This window comes from Oncorhynchus masou, chromosome 22 (genome assembly GCF_036934945.1).
Source record: "Oncorhynchus masou masou isolate Uvic2021 chromosome 22, UVic_Omas_1.1, whole genome shotgun sequence".
In the NCBI taxonomy this organism is placed as follows: domain Eukaryota; kingdom Metazoa; phylum Chordata; class Actinopteri; order Salmoniformes; family Salmonidae; genus Oncorhynchus; species Oncorhynchus masou.
This window is the reverse complement of record NC_088233.1, coordinates 48,345,568-48,361,795: the sequence shown is the minus strand read 5'-3', so window position 1 is coordinate 48,361,795 and position 16,228 is coordinate 48,345,568. Positions and strand designations below refer to the sequence as shown.

The window sequence follows — 16,228 nt, the reverse complement described above, 5'->3', positions numbered from 1 at the left end:
GTGACGTGAGAGAACTTGGGAAGGTTGAACACCAGACGGGCTGCGGCGTTCTGGATGAGTTGTAGGGGTTTAATGGCACAGGCAGGGAGCCCAGCCAACAGCGAGTTGCAGTAATCCAGACGGGAGATGACAAGTGCCTGGATTAGGACCTGCGCCGCTTCCTGTGTGAGGCAGGGTCGTATTCTGCGGATGTTGTAGAGCATGAACCTACAGGAACGGGCCACCGCCTTGATGTTAGTTGAGAACGACAGGGTGTTGTCCAGGATCACGCCAAGGTTCTTAGCGCTCTGGGAGGAGGACACAATGGAGTTGTCAACCGTGATGGCGAGATCATGGAACGGGCAGTCCTTCCCCGGGAGGAAGAGCAGCTCCGTCTTGCCGAGGTTCAGCTTGAGGTGGTGATCCGTCATCCACACTGATATGTCTGCCAGACATGCAGAGATGCGATTCGCCACCTGGTCATCAGAAGGGGGAAAGGAGAAGATTAATTGTGTGTCGTCTGCATAGCAATGATAGGAGAGACCATGTGAGGTTATGACAGAGCCAAGTGACTTGGTGTATAGCGAGAATAGGAGAGGGCCTAGAACAGAGCCCTGGGGGACACCAGTGGTGAGAGCGCGTGGCGAGGAGACAAATTCTCGCCACGCCACCTGGTAGGAGCGACCTGTCAGGTAGGACGCAATCCAAGCGTGGGCCGCACCGGAGATGCCCAACTCGGAGAGGGTGGAGAGGAGGATCTGATGGTTCACAGTATCGAAGGCAGCCGATAGGTCTAGAAGGATGAGAGCAGAGGAGAGAGAGTTAGCTTTAGCAGTGCGGAGCGCCTCCGTGATACAGAGAAGAGCAGTCTCAGTTGAATGACTAGTCTTGAAACCTGACTGATTTGGATCAAGAAGGTCATTCTGAGAGAGATAGCGGGAGAGCTGGCCAAGGACGGCACATTCAAGAGTTTTGGAGAGAAAAGAAAGAAGGGATACTGGTCTGTAGTTGTTGACATCGGAGGGATCGAGTGTAGGTTTTTTCAGAAGGTGTGCAACTCTCGCTCTCTTGAAGACGGAAGGGACGTAGCCGGCGGTCAGGGATGAGTTGATGAGCGAGGTGAGGTAAGGGAGAAGGTCTCCGGAAATGGTCTGGAGAAGAGAGGAGGGGATAGGGTCAAGCGGGCAGGTTGTTGGGCGGCCGGCTGTCACAAGAAGCGAGATTTCATCTGGAGAGAGGGGAGAAAGAGGTCAGAGCACAGGGTAGGGCAGTGTGAGCAGAACCAGCGGTGTCGTTTGACTTAGCAAACGAGGATCGGATGTCGTCGACCTTCTTTTCAAAATGGTTGACGAAGTCATCTGCAGAGAGGGAGGAGGGGGGAGGGGGAGGAGGATTAAGGAGGGAGGAGAAGGTGGCAAAGAGCTTCCTAGGGTTAGAGGCAGATGCTTGGAATTTAGAGTGGTAGAAAGTGGCTTTAGCAGCAGAGACAGAGGAGGAAAATGTAGAGAGGAGGGAGTGAAAGGATGCCAGGTCCGCAGGGAGGCGAGTTTTCCTCCATTTCCGCTCGGCTGCCCGGAGCTCTGTTCTGTGAGCTCGCAATGAGTCGTCGAGCCACGGAGCGGGAGGGGAGGACCGAGCCGGCCTGGAGGATAGGGGACATAGAGAGTCAAAGGATGCAGAAAGGGAAGAGAGGAGGGTTGAGGAGGCAGAATCAGGAGATAGGTTGGAGAAGGTATGAGCAGAGGGAAGAGATGATAGGATGGAAGAGGAGAGAGTAGCGGGGGAGAGAGAGCGAAGGTTGGGACGGCGCGATACCATCCGAGTAGGGGCAGTGTGGGAAGTGTTGGATGAGAGCGAGAGGGAAAAGGATACAAGGTAGTGGTCGGAGACTTGGAGGGGAGTTGCAATGAGGTTAGTGGAAGAACAGCATCTAGTAAAGATGAGGTCGAGCGTATTGCCTGCCTTGTGAGTAGGGGGGAAGGTGAGAGGGTGAGGTCAAAAGAGGAGAGGAGTGGAAAGAAGGAGGCAGAGAGGAATGAGTCAAAGGTAGACGTGGGGAGGTTAAAGTCGCCCAGGACTGTGAGAGGTGAGCCGTCCTCAGGAAAGGAGCTTATCAAGGCATCAAGCTCATTGATGAACTCTCCGAGGGAACCTGGAGGGCGATAAATGATAAGGATGTTAAGCTTGAAAGGGCTGGTAACTGTGACAGCATGGAATTCAAAGGAGGCGATAGACAGATGGGTAAGGGGAGAAAGAGAGAATGACCACTTGGGAGAGATGAGGATCCCGGTGCCACCACCCCGCTGACCAGAAGCTCTCGGGGTGTGCGAGAACACGTGGGCGGACGAAGAGAGAGCAGTAGGAGTAGCAGTGTTATCTGTGGTGATCCATGTTTCCGTCAGTGCCAAGAAGTCGAGGGACTGGAGGGAGGCATAGGCTGAGATGAACTCTGCCTTGTTGGCCGCAGATCGGCATTTCCAGAGGCTACCGGAGACCTGGAACTCCACGTGGGTCGTGCGCGCTGGGACCACCAGATTAGGGTGGCCGCGGCCACGCGGTGTGGAGCGTTTGTATGGTCTGTGCAGAGAGGAGAGAACAGGGATAGATAGACACATAGTTGACAGGCTACAGAAGAGGCTACGCTAATGCAAAGGAGATTGGAATGACAAGTGGACTACACGTCTCGAATGTTCAGAAAGTTAAGCTTACGTAGCAAGAATCTTATTGACTAAAATGATTGAAATGATACAGTACTGCTGGAGTAGGCTAGCTGGCAGTGGGTGCGTTGTTGACTTTGTAGGCTAGCTGGCAGTGGCTGCGATGTTGACACCACACTAATCAAGTCGTTCCGTCGAGTGTAATAGTTTCTACAGTGCTGCTATTCGGGGGCTAGCTGGCTAGCTAGCAGTGTTGATTGCGTTACGTTACGTTAAAAGAACGACAATATTGATTTTAAGAAAGGCATTGATGTTTAAGTACACATTGGAGTGACAACAGTTGTTGATTGATTGGTTAGAGCGTTGGACTAGTTAACTGTAAGGTTGCAAGATCGAATCCCCGAGCTGACAAGGTAAAAATCTGTCATTCTGCCTCGTTCCTAGGCCGTCATTAAAAATAAGAATTTCTTCTTAACTGACTTGCCTAGTTAAATAAAGGTGTGAAAAAATAAATATATCGGCAAATCGGCACCCAAAAATACCGATTTCCGATTGTTCTGAAATCGGCCCTAATTAATCGGCCATTCTGATTAATCGGTCGACCTCTAATCTGGTATTTTAAAACAAATCTGTGTACTTGAGTATTTTCAAGTACACAGTCCAAAACAAGTACTTTTACTTTTATTCCCCCCAGAAATGACAGGAAACTTGCAGGTAGGTGCCTTGGTGGAAGAGCGGGGTAGCATCTCACAGCAAGAACTGGCAAATCTGGTGCAGTCCATGAGGAGGAGATGCACTGCAGTACTTAATGCAGCTGGTCAGATCCTGACTGTTACTTTTGATTTCAACCCCCCCCCCCCCCTTTGTTCAGGGACCCAATATTTCATTTCTGTTAGTCACATGTCTTTGGAACTTGTTCAGTTTATGTCTGTTGTTGAAGCTTATGTTCATACACATATTTACACATGTTCAGTTTGCAGAAAATAAATGCAGTTGACAGTGAGAGGCCGTTTTCTTTTTTTGCTGAGTTTATATCTGAAAACTTTACAGTACCTATCAAAAATTCCACGAGTGCAAAAGCTCATCAGGCAGGGTGGCTACCTTGAAGAACCTAAAACTAAAATATATTTGGATTTGTTTAACACTTTATTTGGTTACTACATGATTCCATATGTGTTATTTCATACTTTTGATGTCTTCACTATTATTCTACAATGTAGAAAATGGTTAAAAAAATAAAGGGAAAAACCCTTGAATGAGAAGGTGTCCAAACTTGTACTGTACTTCGAATATATGTGAAAATAATTGATAGTATTTGAACCGAGGCGTGTGTGGGTGTTTTGTACTAATCCCAGTATATCCCTAGCCTGGTAGTGCTGTCGTGACAACGGCCCTGGGTCCCTTGTGTCTCTGTGTGTGGTGCGAGAGGCGGCACAATGACTCTGTTGTTGCCTGCTGGGGTCTCTGGTAGCAGCAGTGGTGTTGTACACATGCATTTTGATGCTGCCCCACTGGAGACTTGTTTGAGCCCTCAAACTGTGTGTGCAGTGCACTAATGATTAAAAACGCTTCTTTAAGAATGAGATCGGATTCTCCATTACAGTACAAATCCAACCTGACCCCTGTAAAAGTATGTATGACTGGCGCCCGTAGAGCATTTCGTAAACTTGACTGCGAACTTAAAATGGAAGTCTTTCATCTTTAACGTTGTCCTGGGGCAAGTTGCCATTTTAATCATGAATGTTTTTAAATACATCTGGACGAATCTTTTATCTCTTGGAGGATGACTGTATACAGAATGTAATATATTTGAAAGAGAACTTGTTTTATCACCTCTGCTTGTTAATACACAAGTGTGTTGTTGACAGATGAGGCTAGTTTCGTTTGAGGTTTTTTAGTGAATATGAAATTACAGTGTAAAAATCCCCATTCGTCCGTTGTTTATAAATAAATTATCCTGCCAGGATTTGCTTCCTGCAACACATGGCCTTTATATCCTAATAATTAATGAGTACTCCATAGATGCTATGATGCGTGCATGGTCTTCTGTCCTACTCTGCATGAAACTCTATTTGTGAAGGAAGAAGCCAAGACTTTGTTAGTACTGTACAATCATTTTTTGTAATTTCATCTTGCGAGCATTGTAAGGACACAGATTTTGTTTTTAGGTTGAAATGGCACCCTATATAGTGAACTACGTTTGACCCATAGGGTCTGATCAATTGTAGTGCACTATGTAAGGAATAGAGTGCCATTTGGGATGCAGCCTTAGAATGACTTATTTTAGTTATTTGACTGACTGACAAGGTCTTGCGTGGGCAGAGGAAAGAGTGGACTACGATGTACATTTGAACAAAAATATAAACGCAACATGTGAAGTGTTGGTCCCATGTTTCATGAGCTGAAACGAAAGCTCCTTACACAGGAGCACCTTGTGCTTGGGACAATAAAAGGCCACTATAATGTGCAGTTTTGTGTCAAAACACAATGCCACATCTTTCAAGTTTTGAGGGCGTGTGCAATTGGCATGCTGACTGCAGGAATGTCCACCAGAGCTGTTGCCAGAGAACCTAATGTTCATTTCTCTACCATAACCCGCCTCCAACATCGTTTTAGAGAATTTGGCAGTACGTGTGTGCGAGCAGTTTTCTGACGTCAACATAGTGAACAGAGTGCCCCATGGTGGCGGTGAGATTATGGTATGGGCAGGCATAAGCTATAAACTATTGCATTTTATCGATGGCAATTTGAATGCACAGAGATACCGTGAAGAGATCCTGAGGCGCATTGTCATGCCATTCATCCGCCACCATCACCTTATGTTTCAGCATGATAATGCACGGCCCCATGTCGTAAGGATCTGTACACAATTCCCAGAAGCTGAATATGGCCCAGTTCTTCCAGGGCTTGCATACTCAACAGACATGTCACCCATTGAGCATGTTTGGGATGCTCTGGATAGACGTGTTTGACAGCGCGTTCCGGTTCCTGCCAATATCCAGCAACTTTGCACAGCCATTGGGGAGTGGGACAACATTCCACAGGCCACAATCAACAGTATGTGAAGGTGTCGTGCTGCATGAGGCAAATAGTGGTCACACCAGATGCTGACTGGTTTTCTGATCCATGCCTCTACCTTTTTTCTTTTCTTAAGGTATCTTTGACCAACAGATGCATATCTTTATTCCCAGTCATGTGCAATCCATAGATTAGTGCCTAGTCAATTTATTTAAATTGACTGATTTCCTCAAATGAACTGCAACTCAGTAAAATCTTTGAAATTGTTGCATGTTGCGTTTTTATATTTTTGTTCAGAATAAATGTAATGTTAAAATGAGCTTCTTTGTTCCTCTCCACATAGAGATGGAGAATGGCCTTTTAAAGATAAGTGTGTGTTTTGTGTATATATCTCACACCAAACAGCCCAGATATCAGAGAAGAATTGGCTTTATTTCTTCGGTTCACCCAGCTATCTGTTCTAGTCTCACCGCCCTCGCACAAGCTCAGTGTGGGATCTTTGTACGTTGTCTCCCTGGGCTGGGCGCTGTTGTTTACCGTGTTGGCAGCATGGCCAGGTACGAGGCCCTGCATAAAGACACCGATCCCACCACTGTGTCGGTGTGTGATTACGCTCAGTCTTGTGTGCCTCTGATAAAGTAATGAGTGATAAAGACTATTGCCGCTTAATGTTTAAGTTAAGTCCACCTTTTTCCTACAGGCAATATGTAACCGGGTGTGTTTATGTGTGCGAGTAAATGTATAATAGTAAAACAAAGAACATTTGGACAATCGTGAACTTTTTCGCCAGTCCCCACAAGGGAAAATGGCTATTTTAGGGTTAGAATTAGGTTTAGGGGTTTGGGGTTAGGGAAAGTAGGATTTTGAATGGGAATCAATTGTTTGGTTCCCATATATCCACAGATGTTCCATCAATATTGTAATTACCAGCAGAGTTGGGATTAGTAGTGTGAAATTCATGCTTTTAAATTTTTTTTGCGGGTTGTTAGGTGTGTAGAACTTGACAGCCATGGTATGATGCACCTTTGCACTCTGTTAAAATAGCATTGTGTAGGCTCCTGCATCTATGAAGAATGCTAAGAATGGATGCCGATCCGGAAAGAAGGGTTACCAAAATATGCTGTTATTCTATTGTTCAGTCACCAACAACACGTTACACCAGGGCTATGCATATCAACATTGCTTTGAGGTTACAGTATTAGTCCAATGGGCCTTTTGTAACTGCTTCCCCCCCCCCCCCACACACACACACACACACACACACACACCCCCCCCACACACACACACACACACACACACACACACACACCATCCTCTTCATCTCTCTCTCGCTGCCTCCCTCCTCACTCACTCACTCACTCACTCACTCACTCACTCACTCACTCACTCACTAGTAGAAAACCAAATCAACATGCACTTTGGCTTTGATCTCCTGAACTCTAACATGCTGTATTTCCAGGCATCAAGCGAAATGCTTCTCTGCTTCCCCTCTGGTTGTCTTTCCTCTCTTTCACCATTGGTCTTTTGCAACACCTCACAAAGCAGAGTGGTCTTAGAGTGAGTCCCAAAATGGTACCCTATTCCAATATAGTGCACTATATTTGACCAGGGCCCATAGGGAATACGGTGCCATTTGGGATGCAGTTGTAAACTCACTACCACAGGACACATTTCCAAGTGTTTCAAATGCCCTGCAATGAGCATTGAGGTCAATTGCATTTTGTACACCAACAATGTTGATAACCCCTTTTTAAATAATCTTGAGCATCATTGAATTAGGGTTCCAAAACTCCCAGGTTTTCCAGAAATCCCAGATTGGAATCAGGAGGGAATAGGCAGAAAATCCAACCAGAATTTCTGGAATACCTGGGAATTGTGACGAAGTTACTGGGATTTTTGCATTCCTATGTTGGAATGAAGTCATGCAAATCTCTTGTCTATGCCTCGGACATTGCTCTGACCCCAAACCATGTTTCTTTACCACCTACACAACGTTAGGAAAGTTGAATGTGATAATTTTGGACTTGGGTGCGGATCCGGTCTAGCCCATAGAGCCACCACATTTCAATTCAAGGTGTATGCAAACAAACGCGCCTTGAAGGGTATATCAAATGAAGACCTGCATCGAAAAGAAAGGAAAATAACACCCGCCCAGTTTTATGGCTGCTCTGAGTCGTAATGTAGTTTTGACCAGCGTGGGTCTCCGTCATGCAGTGTGGGATTGTCATGTGAGCCACAGGTCATAGAAATAGTTACTAGAGGGGTCATACCACTTGAATAGTGAATCCCATTCTAGTAATTGTATTTCTATGGGGGTGGGGGGGGGGGGCGTTTCCAGTTCATCACTACATGGCTACATCTCAAGTGGCCCTATTCCCTATTTAGCGCACTACTTTTGACCTGGGCCCATAGGGCATGTGACTTCTGCTCAGCGAGATTTATTCCATAGAGAAACACGAGGGGCTCGTCTGAGCAGTGTGGGGGTCTGACCATACAGAACACAGAGTGGAGGAGGACACACACAATGGAAGGATTGAGGAAGTGATGGAGAGATGGCAGATGGATGCAGTGTTGTGGTCCAAACGTCTGTCCAGTGTCCATGCTGCGCCATGGGAGACAGTAGGCATTCTGTCACCCGAATGACAAGTGACAAATAGTGCTTGGGCACAAAACCATTAGCATTTTGAGTCTGAGTGGAAAGAGGAAGAGAGAGAGAGGGTGTCATGTGAGAGGACAAAGACTGGGGAAGAGACAGAAGACAGAGGATGAGAATGCAAAACAGAGGGAGGGGATGAGAGGGAGGACAAACATTTCATGGGACTTAGAGGAGGGGGCAAAGAGTGTGGGAGACGAAAACAGAGGGAAGGCAACATGTGGAAAGATTAGACGTGTTTGTCCTCCTAAGGCAGAGTTGAGGGATGGGGACCTGCTTTAGCTGTGACCCGGCTAGAGACTCGGGTCCCGAACTGGTTCCCGTCAAGCGTCACGTCACCCGGCCGAGACGAACCAAGGCTATCGCTAGCGTAGATCGATGGGATCTGATATGCAACACCAGGTAAACATAGAATACTTCACCTTTTTTTTATACGTTCCTTATGTTGGCACCTAATTCAGTATTTTGTATGTCTATATATATTTTTCTAATTCAGTTTTGCCGAACCTTAATAGCAGGGTTTTGTTCCTTAGGCACCAAACAGAAGAAAACAGACTGAAACAGGGAGGTACTATCTGGACTGGTCCAATAAGAAACGCTCATTTTTTTTCTTAATTATTATTATTTTTTTAACATTAAATGCAACCCAGTGGTAGTGTTAGATACAGTATAAATGAATTGATATTGACCGGGGCAGCAGCAGCGAGGCGAATGAACTGCTCCATTACAGCTTGTTACATCACGCCTGGTTTGTTTTTGAGGTGTGGCGGTATCCTGCGTCATACATCACACTCCACAGGCACTGACATTGCTTCACTTCTGTTTTAACTGCACATGTACACAGTCAACCGCGCGCACAAACACATGCATGCATGCATGCGTTCATACATACAGTCAGTCGCACACATGCAACCACACACGTACCCGTGCGTACGCACACACACACACACACGCACCCTAACGGCATCCGCATCAGCATTGGCTTAATTCGGGGTGGCAAGAGGCATTTGACAGCTTTACCAGCACGCTCAGCACTTTTCCCACTCCCACTCACCCAAGCCAGCCCACAAACCAGGTGGATACCATCTCATCGTAGCAGTCTGATAGAACAGACCTCGTTATCCAAGCTGTGATTTGATTATCTGTCCGACGGCCGTTTCGAATGGGATTCAGTTGAATCCAGTTTGAAAATGTGGCTCACATTGCTAATTTTAACAGTTCTCTTTTTAGTGTGGCACAGATATGGCAATGACCCTGGTAAATTATACAGCAGTGTTGGTTGGGCATTGCTATAAGACCGATCTTCAGCTATGTCTCCCGTTTCTGTTCAGAAAAACTTTTAACATGCAAATCATTGATGACAAGGGCCAGATTCCTTCGCACCAGTGTTGTCAAACTCATTCCACGAAGGGCCTAGTGTCTGCAGGTTTTTGTTTTTCTTTCATTTTAGACCTAGAATTATTATTATTATTATTATTATTATTTTTACTAATTAGTGACCCTTAATTCATCAATCAAGCATAAGGGAGGTGCGAAAACCGTCAGATACTCGGCCCTCTGTGGAAGGATTTTGGCGCGTGCTTTAAACCATCAAACTGTCCATTCAAATGTGTAACTTAGATTTGTACAATCAAACAATTGCTGCTACTGAACATAGCGGCAGATCACTGGATTCAATATATATGCAAAGACAACACTGCCAAGCCAGTGATAAGAAAACGTCCCTGCGGATTCCTGCTTGCCTCTTAAGGCTGACGTCCCATGGCACTCATTTGATTATTAACTTGGCTTCCACGTACTGTGCGATTTATTCACCATCAAACAGTGGGTTGAAATGAAATGCAAAACCTTACTTTTTAAAATATTTTTATCAACACCACGATATCAGGAGGAGGAAATGAGCCTTTTATGCATTTTCATTCAGATATGAGAGATGGAAATTAAATGGAAATTGTTCCGACTGTAAGGAAGGCAATAACGATATGGATTATCCAAGGTATCTGAGATCGATTACTCTCCTGGGCGTTGTGAGTTCTTAATCTTGTTTAGCCACGGGGGGCACAGGACCAGGGTCCCACTGTGTGTCGTCAGTCTTTAGGTAGGGTCCCTGAGGTTGTGTGTCTACCGCTGTAACTGTGTGCCTCCTACTTTCTTATGACGCAGGACAATTACGTGCTGGTAGTGGCAGTGTTTTAAGTGTAATCCGGCATCCAGAGACGCGATAGTCCGGCATCCCCTTGCGCCATAGCTACGCGGCTCACGCGGCTCTGAGACCTCAATCCGTGGGGGACGCACAGCCTGGCCGCGCAACTCCCCAAAATTCCAAAGCAACACCTGCACCGCGTACGCATCCTCTGTTCCTTTGAATGTCTTGACAGTTGGCCTGAAAATTGCTTGAGCCGCGCTAAGAATTTGCAACTTATGAAAGCCGACAGCCCAATATTCCAGAACACTGCTGTGCCTCCACGTTTTGGACTCTTGATAGGCACTTAAAAGTGTAAGAAACAGAGGCCTGTTCAGCAGGGCACAGCATTGCGGAATGTTCCGATTTCTCAAAGTGTAATATTTATAACAAACCTCTTTTTTTTCTATAGAATAAGGAATCACTTCAGCTCCATTCATGGCGTGACATGTCAAGCTGTGAGGTTCCACAACATTTATGCCCTCTGAGGTGTCTTGACTCTTTCTCAGGCTCACTGACTTGGGATCACTGCTGTCTCTGTGGGACTCCGCCTACACTGTAGCGCTTCCCCGGCATTTCGACGTTGCTTTTATACCCGCTGTGAACTGTGTATGTGACGAAGAAAATTACATTTGGTGTCACACTGTCGAGGACATACCCACTATATTTCTGCCAGAGACTGGGAAGCTGTGGTTCCTCCTCCTTGGAGGACTGCTTGTAGTAAAACTAACACTTTTTCAGGAACTGTTACATTTAAAACGAACCCTTGAGAACTGACTAAATAGGTGTTGGAAAACCATTTTGAAGGACCGGCCAGCAACACCACAGGTGCCGGAGCTGGTCCCCTGAGCGGGAGGGTTGAGAAACACCAAGATATTGCCGATGTAGACTGGCTATGTCCCAGTGTGCCACGTCACATACCTACTGTATGTCCTTGACCCTGATGTAATGTCTAAGGAACCCTAATTCAACGTTACCTCAATGGTTTCTGTGTGAGAAACAGCTCGTTGTCTTTTGGCCTCAGTTGCACACAGACCCACCACCAGGAGTTGCTGTTGACTTTCCTGCTTTACAGGAAAATGTGTGAAAAACATTAAGTCTTAGTAAGATGAATCTAACCTTCTCGATGAAAAACACGATTCTATGTACTACAGCTTTGGGTTGAATCTCTTAACACCAAACACCCACTTCCCTAAGAACAACCTTGCTTTTTAAAAATTATTATTTGATGTAGGGACACTTTGTTCTCGCCATGTTTTTCTCCCGTGGCAGGTCCTCTTGAGGTACCTCTCTGTCACTTTAGATCTCGATCGGCTATGGGCGTGAGTGATTTGATATATTTGGAAAGAATGTCAATTATTCAGCGGCGAGGCTTGAGTTAGTGGTCCCTTAGCTCGCGCTTTTACTGTAAAGATGATGTCCGTGAAGTCTAACCGCGAAAGACTTGTTTTTCCATTCATGTTTGGATTGCCATATGTAATGTGGAGTTGGTCACAGGAAGCAATGTAAAAAATAAAAAAAATAATTCCCCCCAACTGGTTACATGTCAGTCTTTTGTCAGTTTCCTTTGCAGCTCAATATGAACCTCACTATAATCTGCTGTAGTCTCATGCGTGGGCACTGGTTGGCTGTTTTTGACATGTACATCATGCATACAAAAGGTTGGCTTTTACTATGGAAATAGGTTCTGCCTCTCGCTAAATAGTAGAAAGCAGATTATTCAGTCGGCTTTCCTATCGGTCCTTACAATATGCCGGTATCTATATGAACGCAGCTGCCACGTCATTAAAGCCGTTAGCTGTATGACTCCCTGATAAAATAAAGGTTAAATACATTTTTAAACAAGTGAAAAACATCAAGGCCACAAGCATCTGGCAACACAGTTTGGTTTGGGTCGGCACGTGTGACAAGTGTAATGTGGAGAGGAATCATCAACTCAGCCATCCGTTGTCAGTGACTGCAAAGAAAAGATGGCTTGGCGCAACGCCACCACTCGCTCGTCACTCTGTGTATCAACCAGTCTGTCAGCCAGTCTGTCTAGCAGTCAGGCACACAGTCGGACTGTGCCGTAACAGCTAAGCCCTGTGTGTTTGGTTGAATCGTTTTAGAGGGAGAGGTAAAAGCAGTCAATTAGCGAAGGGACTACTTTTGTCCTCCCCGGGGTGTATTGTAATGGTTAACCTCGCTCTGTTAGGCAGCCGGTGTGAGGTGAAACTAAACCCAGTGTATTTTGGGCATGTTCTACATTGTTGTTGTTGCTCTTTTAGTCCTGAGGCCCAGTTAACAGGATATTTTAATCTTGTTAACAAAAACTGAATACAGGCTACTGCATTTCTTTGGCATTATGGTTTGTTTCCTTTTGCAGTTAATATCATAGAAGTCTATAGAGGCAATGCCAGAAAGAATAGTAACAGAACATTGTCTGTATATTGTTAGCAGACCTCGCATGGCGTAGTTGCGACTTCGGTTATTTATGAATGGATCATTTTCGATGTCCTTTAGAGGCGATTGCATGTGACTGTTCCTATACCAAGCTGGTCCTTTTGAGTGTACGAGGAGACAATTAAAGCAATTAAAATTAACGGAATTACATCATGGGTCCTTGATCTGTACTATATAGAAATGCATGGTTCTGGATATTAATATCATTCTCTTCATGGGGATGTATCCTGAATAGGTACACAAATCAAGAAATATGCCATATCTTTATTTAGCATATTTTGGTAATATTCTACACAGTGGCTATTATTGTAATGAGCTCTGCCCCCAAACAAGACCACATTTGGTTGGTCTGGACCAGACCAAATCTGAACCAATCACAGAAGTCTGCACATTATGGCTCAGTAGCTATAGTAGAGTAGATATGTTTAGTAGAGCACAATACAGTACATTACACTGTACTCTAGTGTCCTCTACTGTATTGAATTCTACTGTACTCTACTTTTCTTCACTACTGCGCTGTCCAAACTCGTGAAACATTGACGTCTAGGATTGGTTCAGATTTGGTCCGGCCAGGGTGGACTGACCAAATTTCCACAAATTTTCAACATCCCGTGGATGACCGGTGTCAGTTTGTGACTATATGAGTTCCTATTGTTGCCAATACAATTGCAGTAATTCAGTTATAGATTTAGTAACAGAATTACTGGTTTTAATCACTTAATAATTCATAAACACCCTTGCTATTAGTAGAAACACTAACTAGTAGGTCTATTGTTGTTCTGTGAACTTTCGTTATCCTCACTCACGGGGGAGCAAAATTAGAAAATATCTTAAAGATGTGGGTTTTTGGTAACGGAATTTGTTTAAACCTACAGAAGACAAATAACTTCTCAAACTAAATGTAAGTAATGATATTAGTTGTCAGGGGTCTTTTAAAGATGGTCTAAATTACACCTTTTTTTCCTGGGGGTTTTTGTCTTTTAAATATATATTTTTAACCTAAAACTAAAATAAGAAATTTAGTTGGGGAAAGTTGAAAGGGGAAAGTGCGTTGGTGTGATCACTTTGGCTGGATATGATGACATTGTTGCACTGATGCATTGCGAATAGTTGCACCGCACAGATGGAAATGAGCACAGCGAAAAAGAAAATCCAAAGGAATTGACAACCATTAGAAAAACGTAAATTACTTCCAAACCACTTGAGCAATGAGGCTGTAAGAGATTTGCAGGGTAAACGGCATTTATTGTTGAATTGCTACATTTTACATACGAGTTATTAAAAAAAATTATGTACAGTACATGTATTATTTGCAGATGTCACTAACAATAAACATGCACTGAATTGTATTCCGTTACCACATTAATAGGCCTACAGCGTTCAGTAGGATGCGTTGCTCAGTTGATTGTCAGGTGTACTGTAGAACGATAAACTTTCATCTAGTGTGGATGCTCACCAATGTGGGTTAGAGTCTGGACTCTCGATAAACTTCTTTTAAAATATCTGACTTTTACTGAAATACTGCCATCTGTAAGATGATAATGAGTGTTCTTGACTTTAGGGCTGGCACAATTACCGTATGACCGTGTAACTGATGGTTATGGATGAAGATTTTCATAAAAATGTAACACTCATAACTGTAAAGAAAGAAAATATTAAGGGTGGGTTGCACCAACATGGTTTAAATTAATCTAGGATTAGAGCTAATGTAGGTTTTGTAAATCTAGGTTTATAATTAATCAGAGATGTGTTGCACCACTTAGTTTTTAACTCTGGATCAGTAAATTGATTTAACATTTTTAAACTATGATTAGTGACATGTTAGACCAATATAAGAGGTATTTTGTGAGTTGAAACGAAATAGCTAGCCTACTTGACAAATGAGGCCACAAAGTTGCTGTTCCTTGGTAAAATAATAACAATGTAACGTTAAAACTACTGCAACTCCATCGTGAAAGGTTCTCATGGGTTGGTTGATTTTGAAATAAAATCTGTTATTTGCCAGGACTAGACAGAAAATGTATTTGTTAGCTAACGTTAGCTACTGTAGCTAGCTAGTTGATAAACCAAGCTAGATAGCATAAAATATTATTGTCGGTATTTAGCCATTTTATTATTTGTCCGCTAGCCACCTGATCATGGCACTATTGTCGGAGCTGATGGAAGAAATTAGTAACGTAACTGTTACCGGAGGATCAAAAGACAGGCATCACTGTCAAAAAGAAGGAAGCAACCTAGGCCCTTTTTATGTGACGGAGAAGAGGCACCCAAATGGGATGAAAGCGTGATGGATTATTTTTTTTAAAGCCAAAAAAGGATGCAGCAGAGAAGACACGGGGGCTATTTCAGACCTGAGGGGGGCCTCCATCCAAGGGATTTGATCCTATCACCCAGAAGATATGCAAGATGATTCCCCAGGAGTTTGCCCCTCTCCATAACCCCTATGATGACGACGGACAACTCTATCCACCAATATTTAGCAAGCGTAAATATCAATGCCTATAATGCACGTTAAAACTAACATTAACGGTAACATTGTAGTGAAGTTGCATTATCAGGCCCATTACGAATGATGATGTTATGCAACATGCTGTATCAAGGCAGGGCAAATCATAAGCCCAAACTCAATTGTCGTACAAAATGGGCACATAAATAGCCTACTAATAATGAGTTCATTATCATAAAACTCAACAGGATTTAACCTCTCTCTAATTATTCTCTGAGGAACTCTGTCAATTTGGTCTCTCCACAGTAGATATGCTGCCATTTTATCAGTTAAACCCCCTCAAGTGGCAGTTTAGAATTAATCACCAATCTAAGTTTAATATTTGTATTAAAAAAAAATCCTTGTGCAACAGGTTTCAAATCTAGGTTTAAAGTGAATACCAAACTTAGATTAGAGGAAGAATTTAACTAGGATGCATTTAAAACTAGGTTTAAAATTTGGTGCAACAAGATTATTAGATAAACCTTGATTTAACCCAGTTTGAGTTAATCCATGTTGGTGCAACCCACCTTAAGTCTAGATATACACTGAACAAAAATATAAATGCAACATGCAACAATTTCAATGTTTCCCTTTACAGAACAGCGCAAACTGTCTCTAACCAGAATAGAAAGAGGAGTGGGAGGACCTGGTGCATAATTGAGCAAGAGGACCTAGAAGGCCAGCATCCCAGAGTTACCTCTTCACTGTTGATGTTGAGACTGTTGTGTTCCGGGTACTATTTAATGAAGCTGCCAGTTGAGGACTTGAGAGGAATCTGTTTCTCAAACTAGACACTCTAATGTACTTTG

General features: G+C 44.0%; 1 protein-coding gene across 11 annotated transcripts in view; it reads left to right on the top strand.

Moving 5' to 3' along the window:
- LOC135509634 (pleckstrin homology domain-containing family A member 7-like) overlaps positions 1–16,228 on the top strand; it is a 202,004-nt gene that overhangs the window by 20,074 nt on the left and 165,702 nt on the right. The window contains exon 1 of one of the 11 annotated variants that reach the window (XM_064930444.1): positions 8,439–8,709. The exons of the other annotated variants lie outside the window; for them this stretch is intronic. Within the exon in view, the coding sequence (XP_064786516.1) occupies positions 8,573–8,709 (137 nt within the window). The 5' untranslated portion in view covers positions 8,439–8,572. Of the gene's footprint in view, positions 1–8,438; positions 8,710–16,228 lie in introns of those variants that run through there. 11 annotated transcript variants of the gene reach the window in all.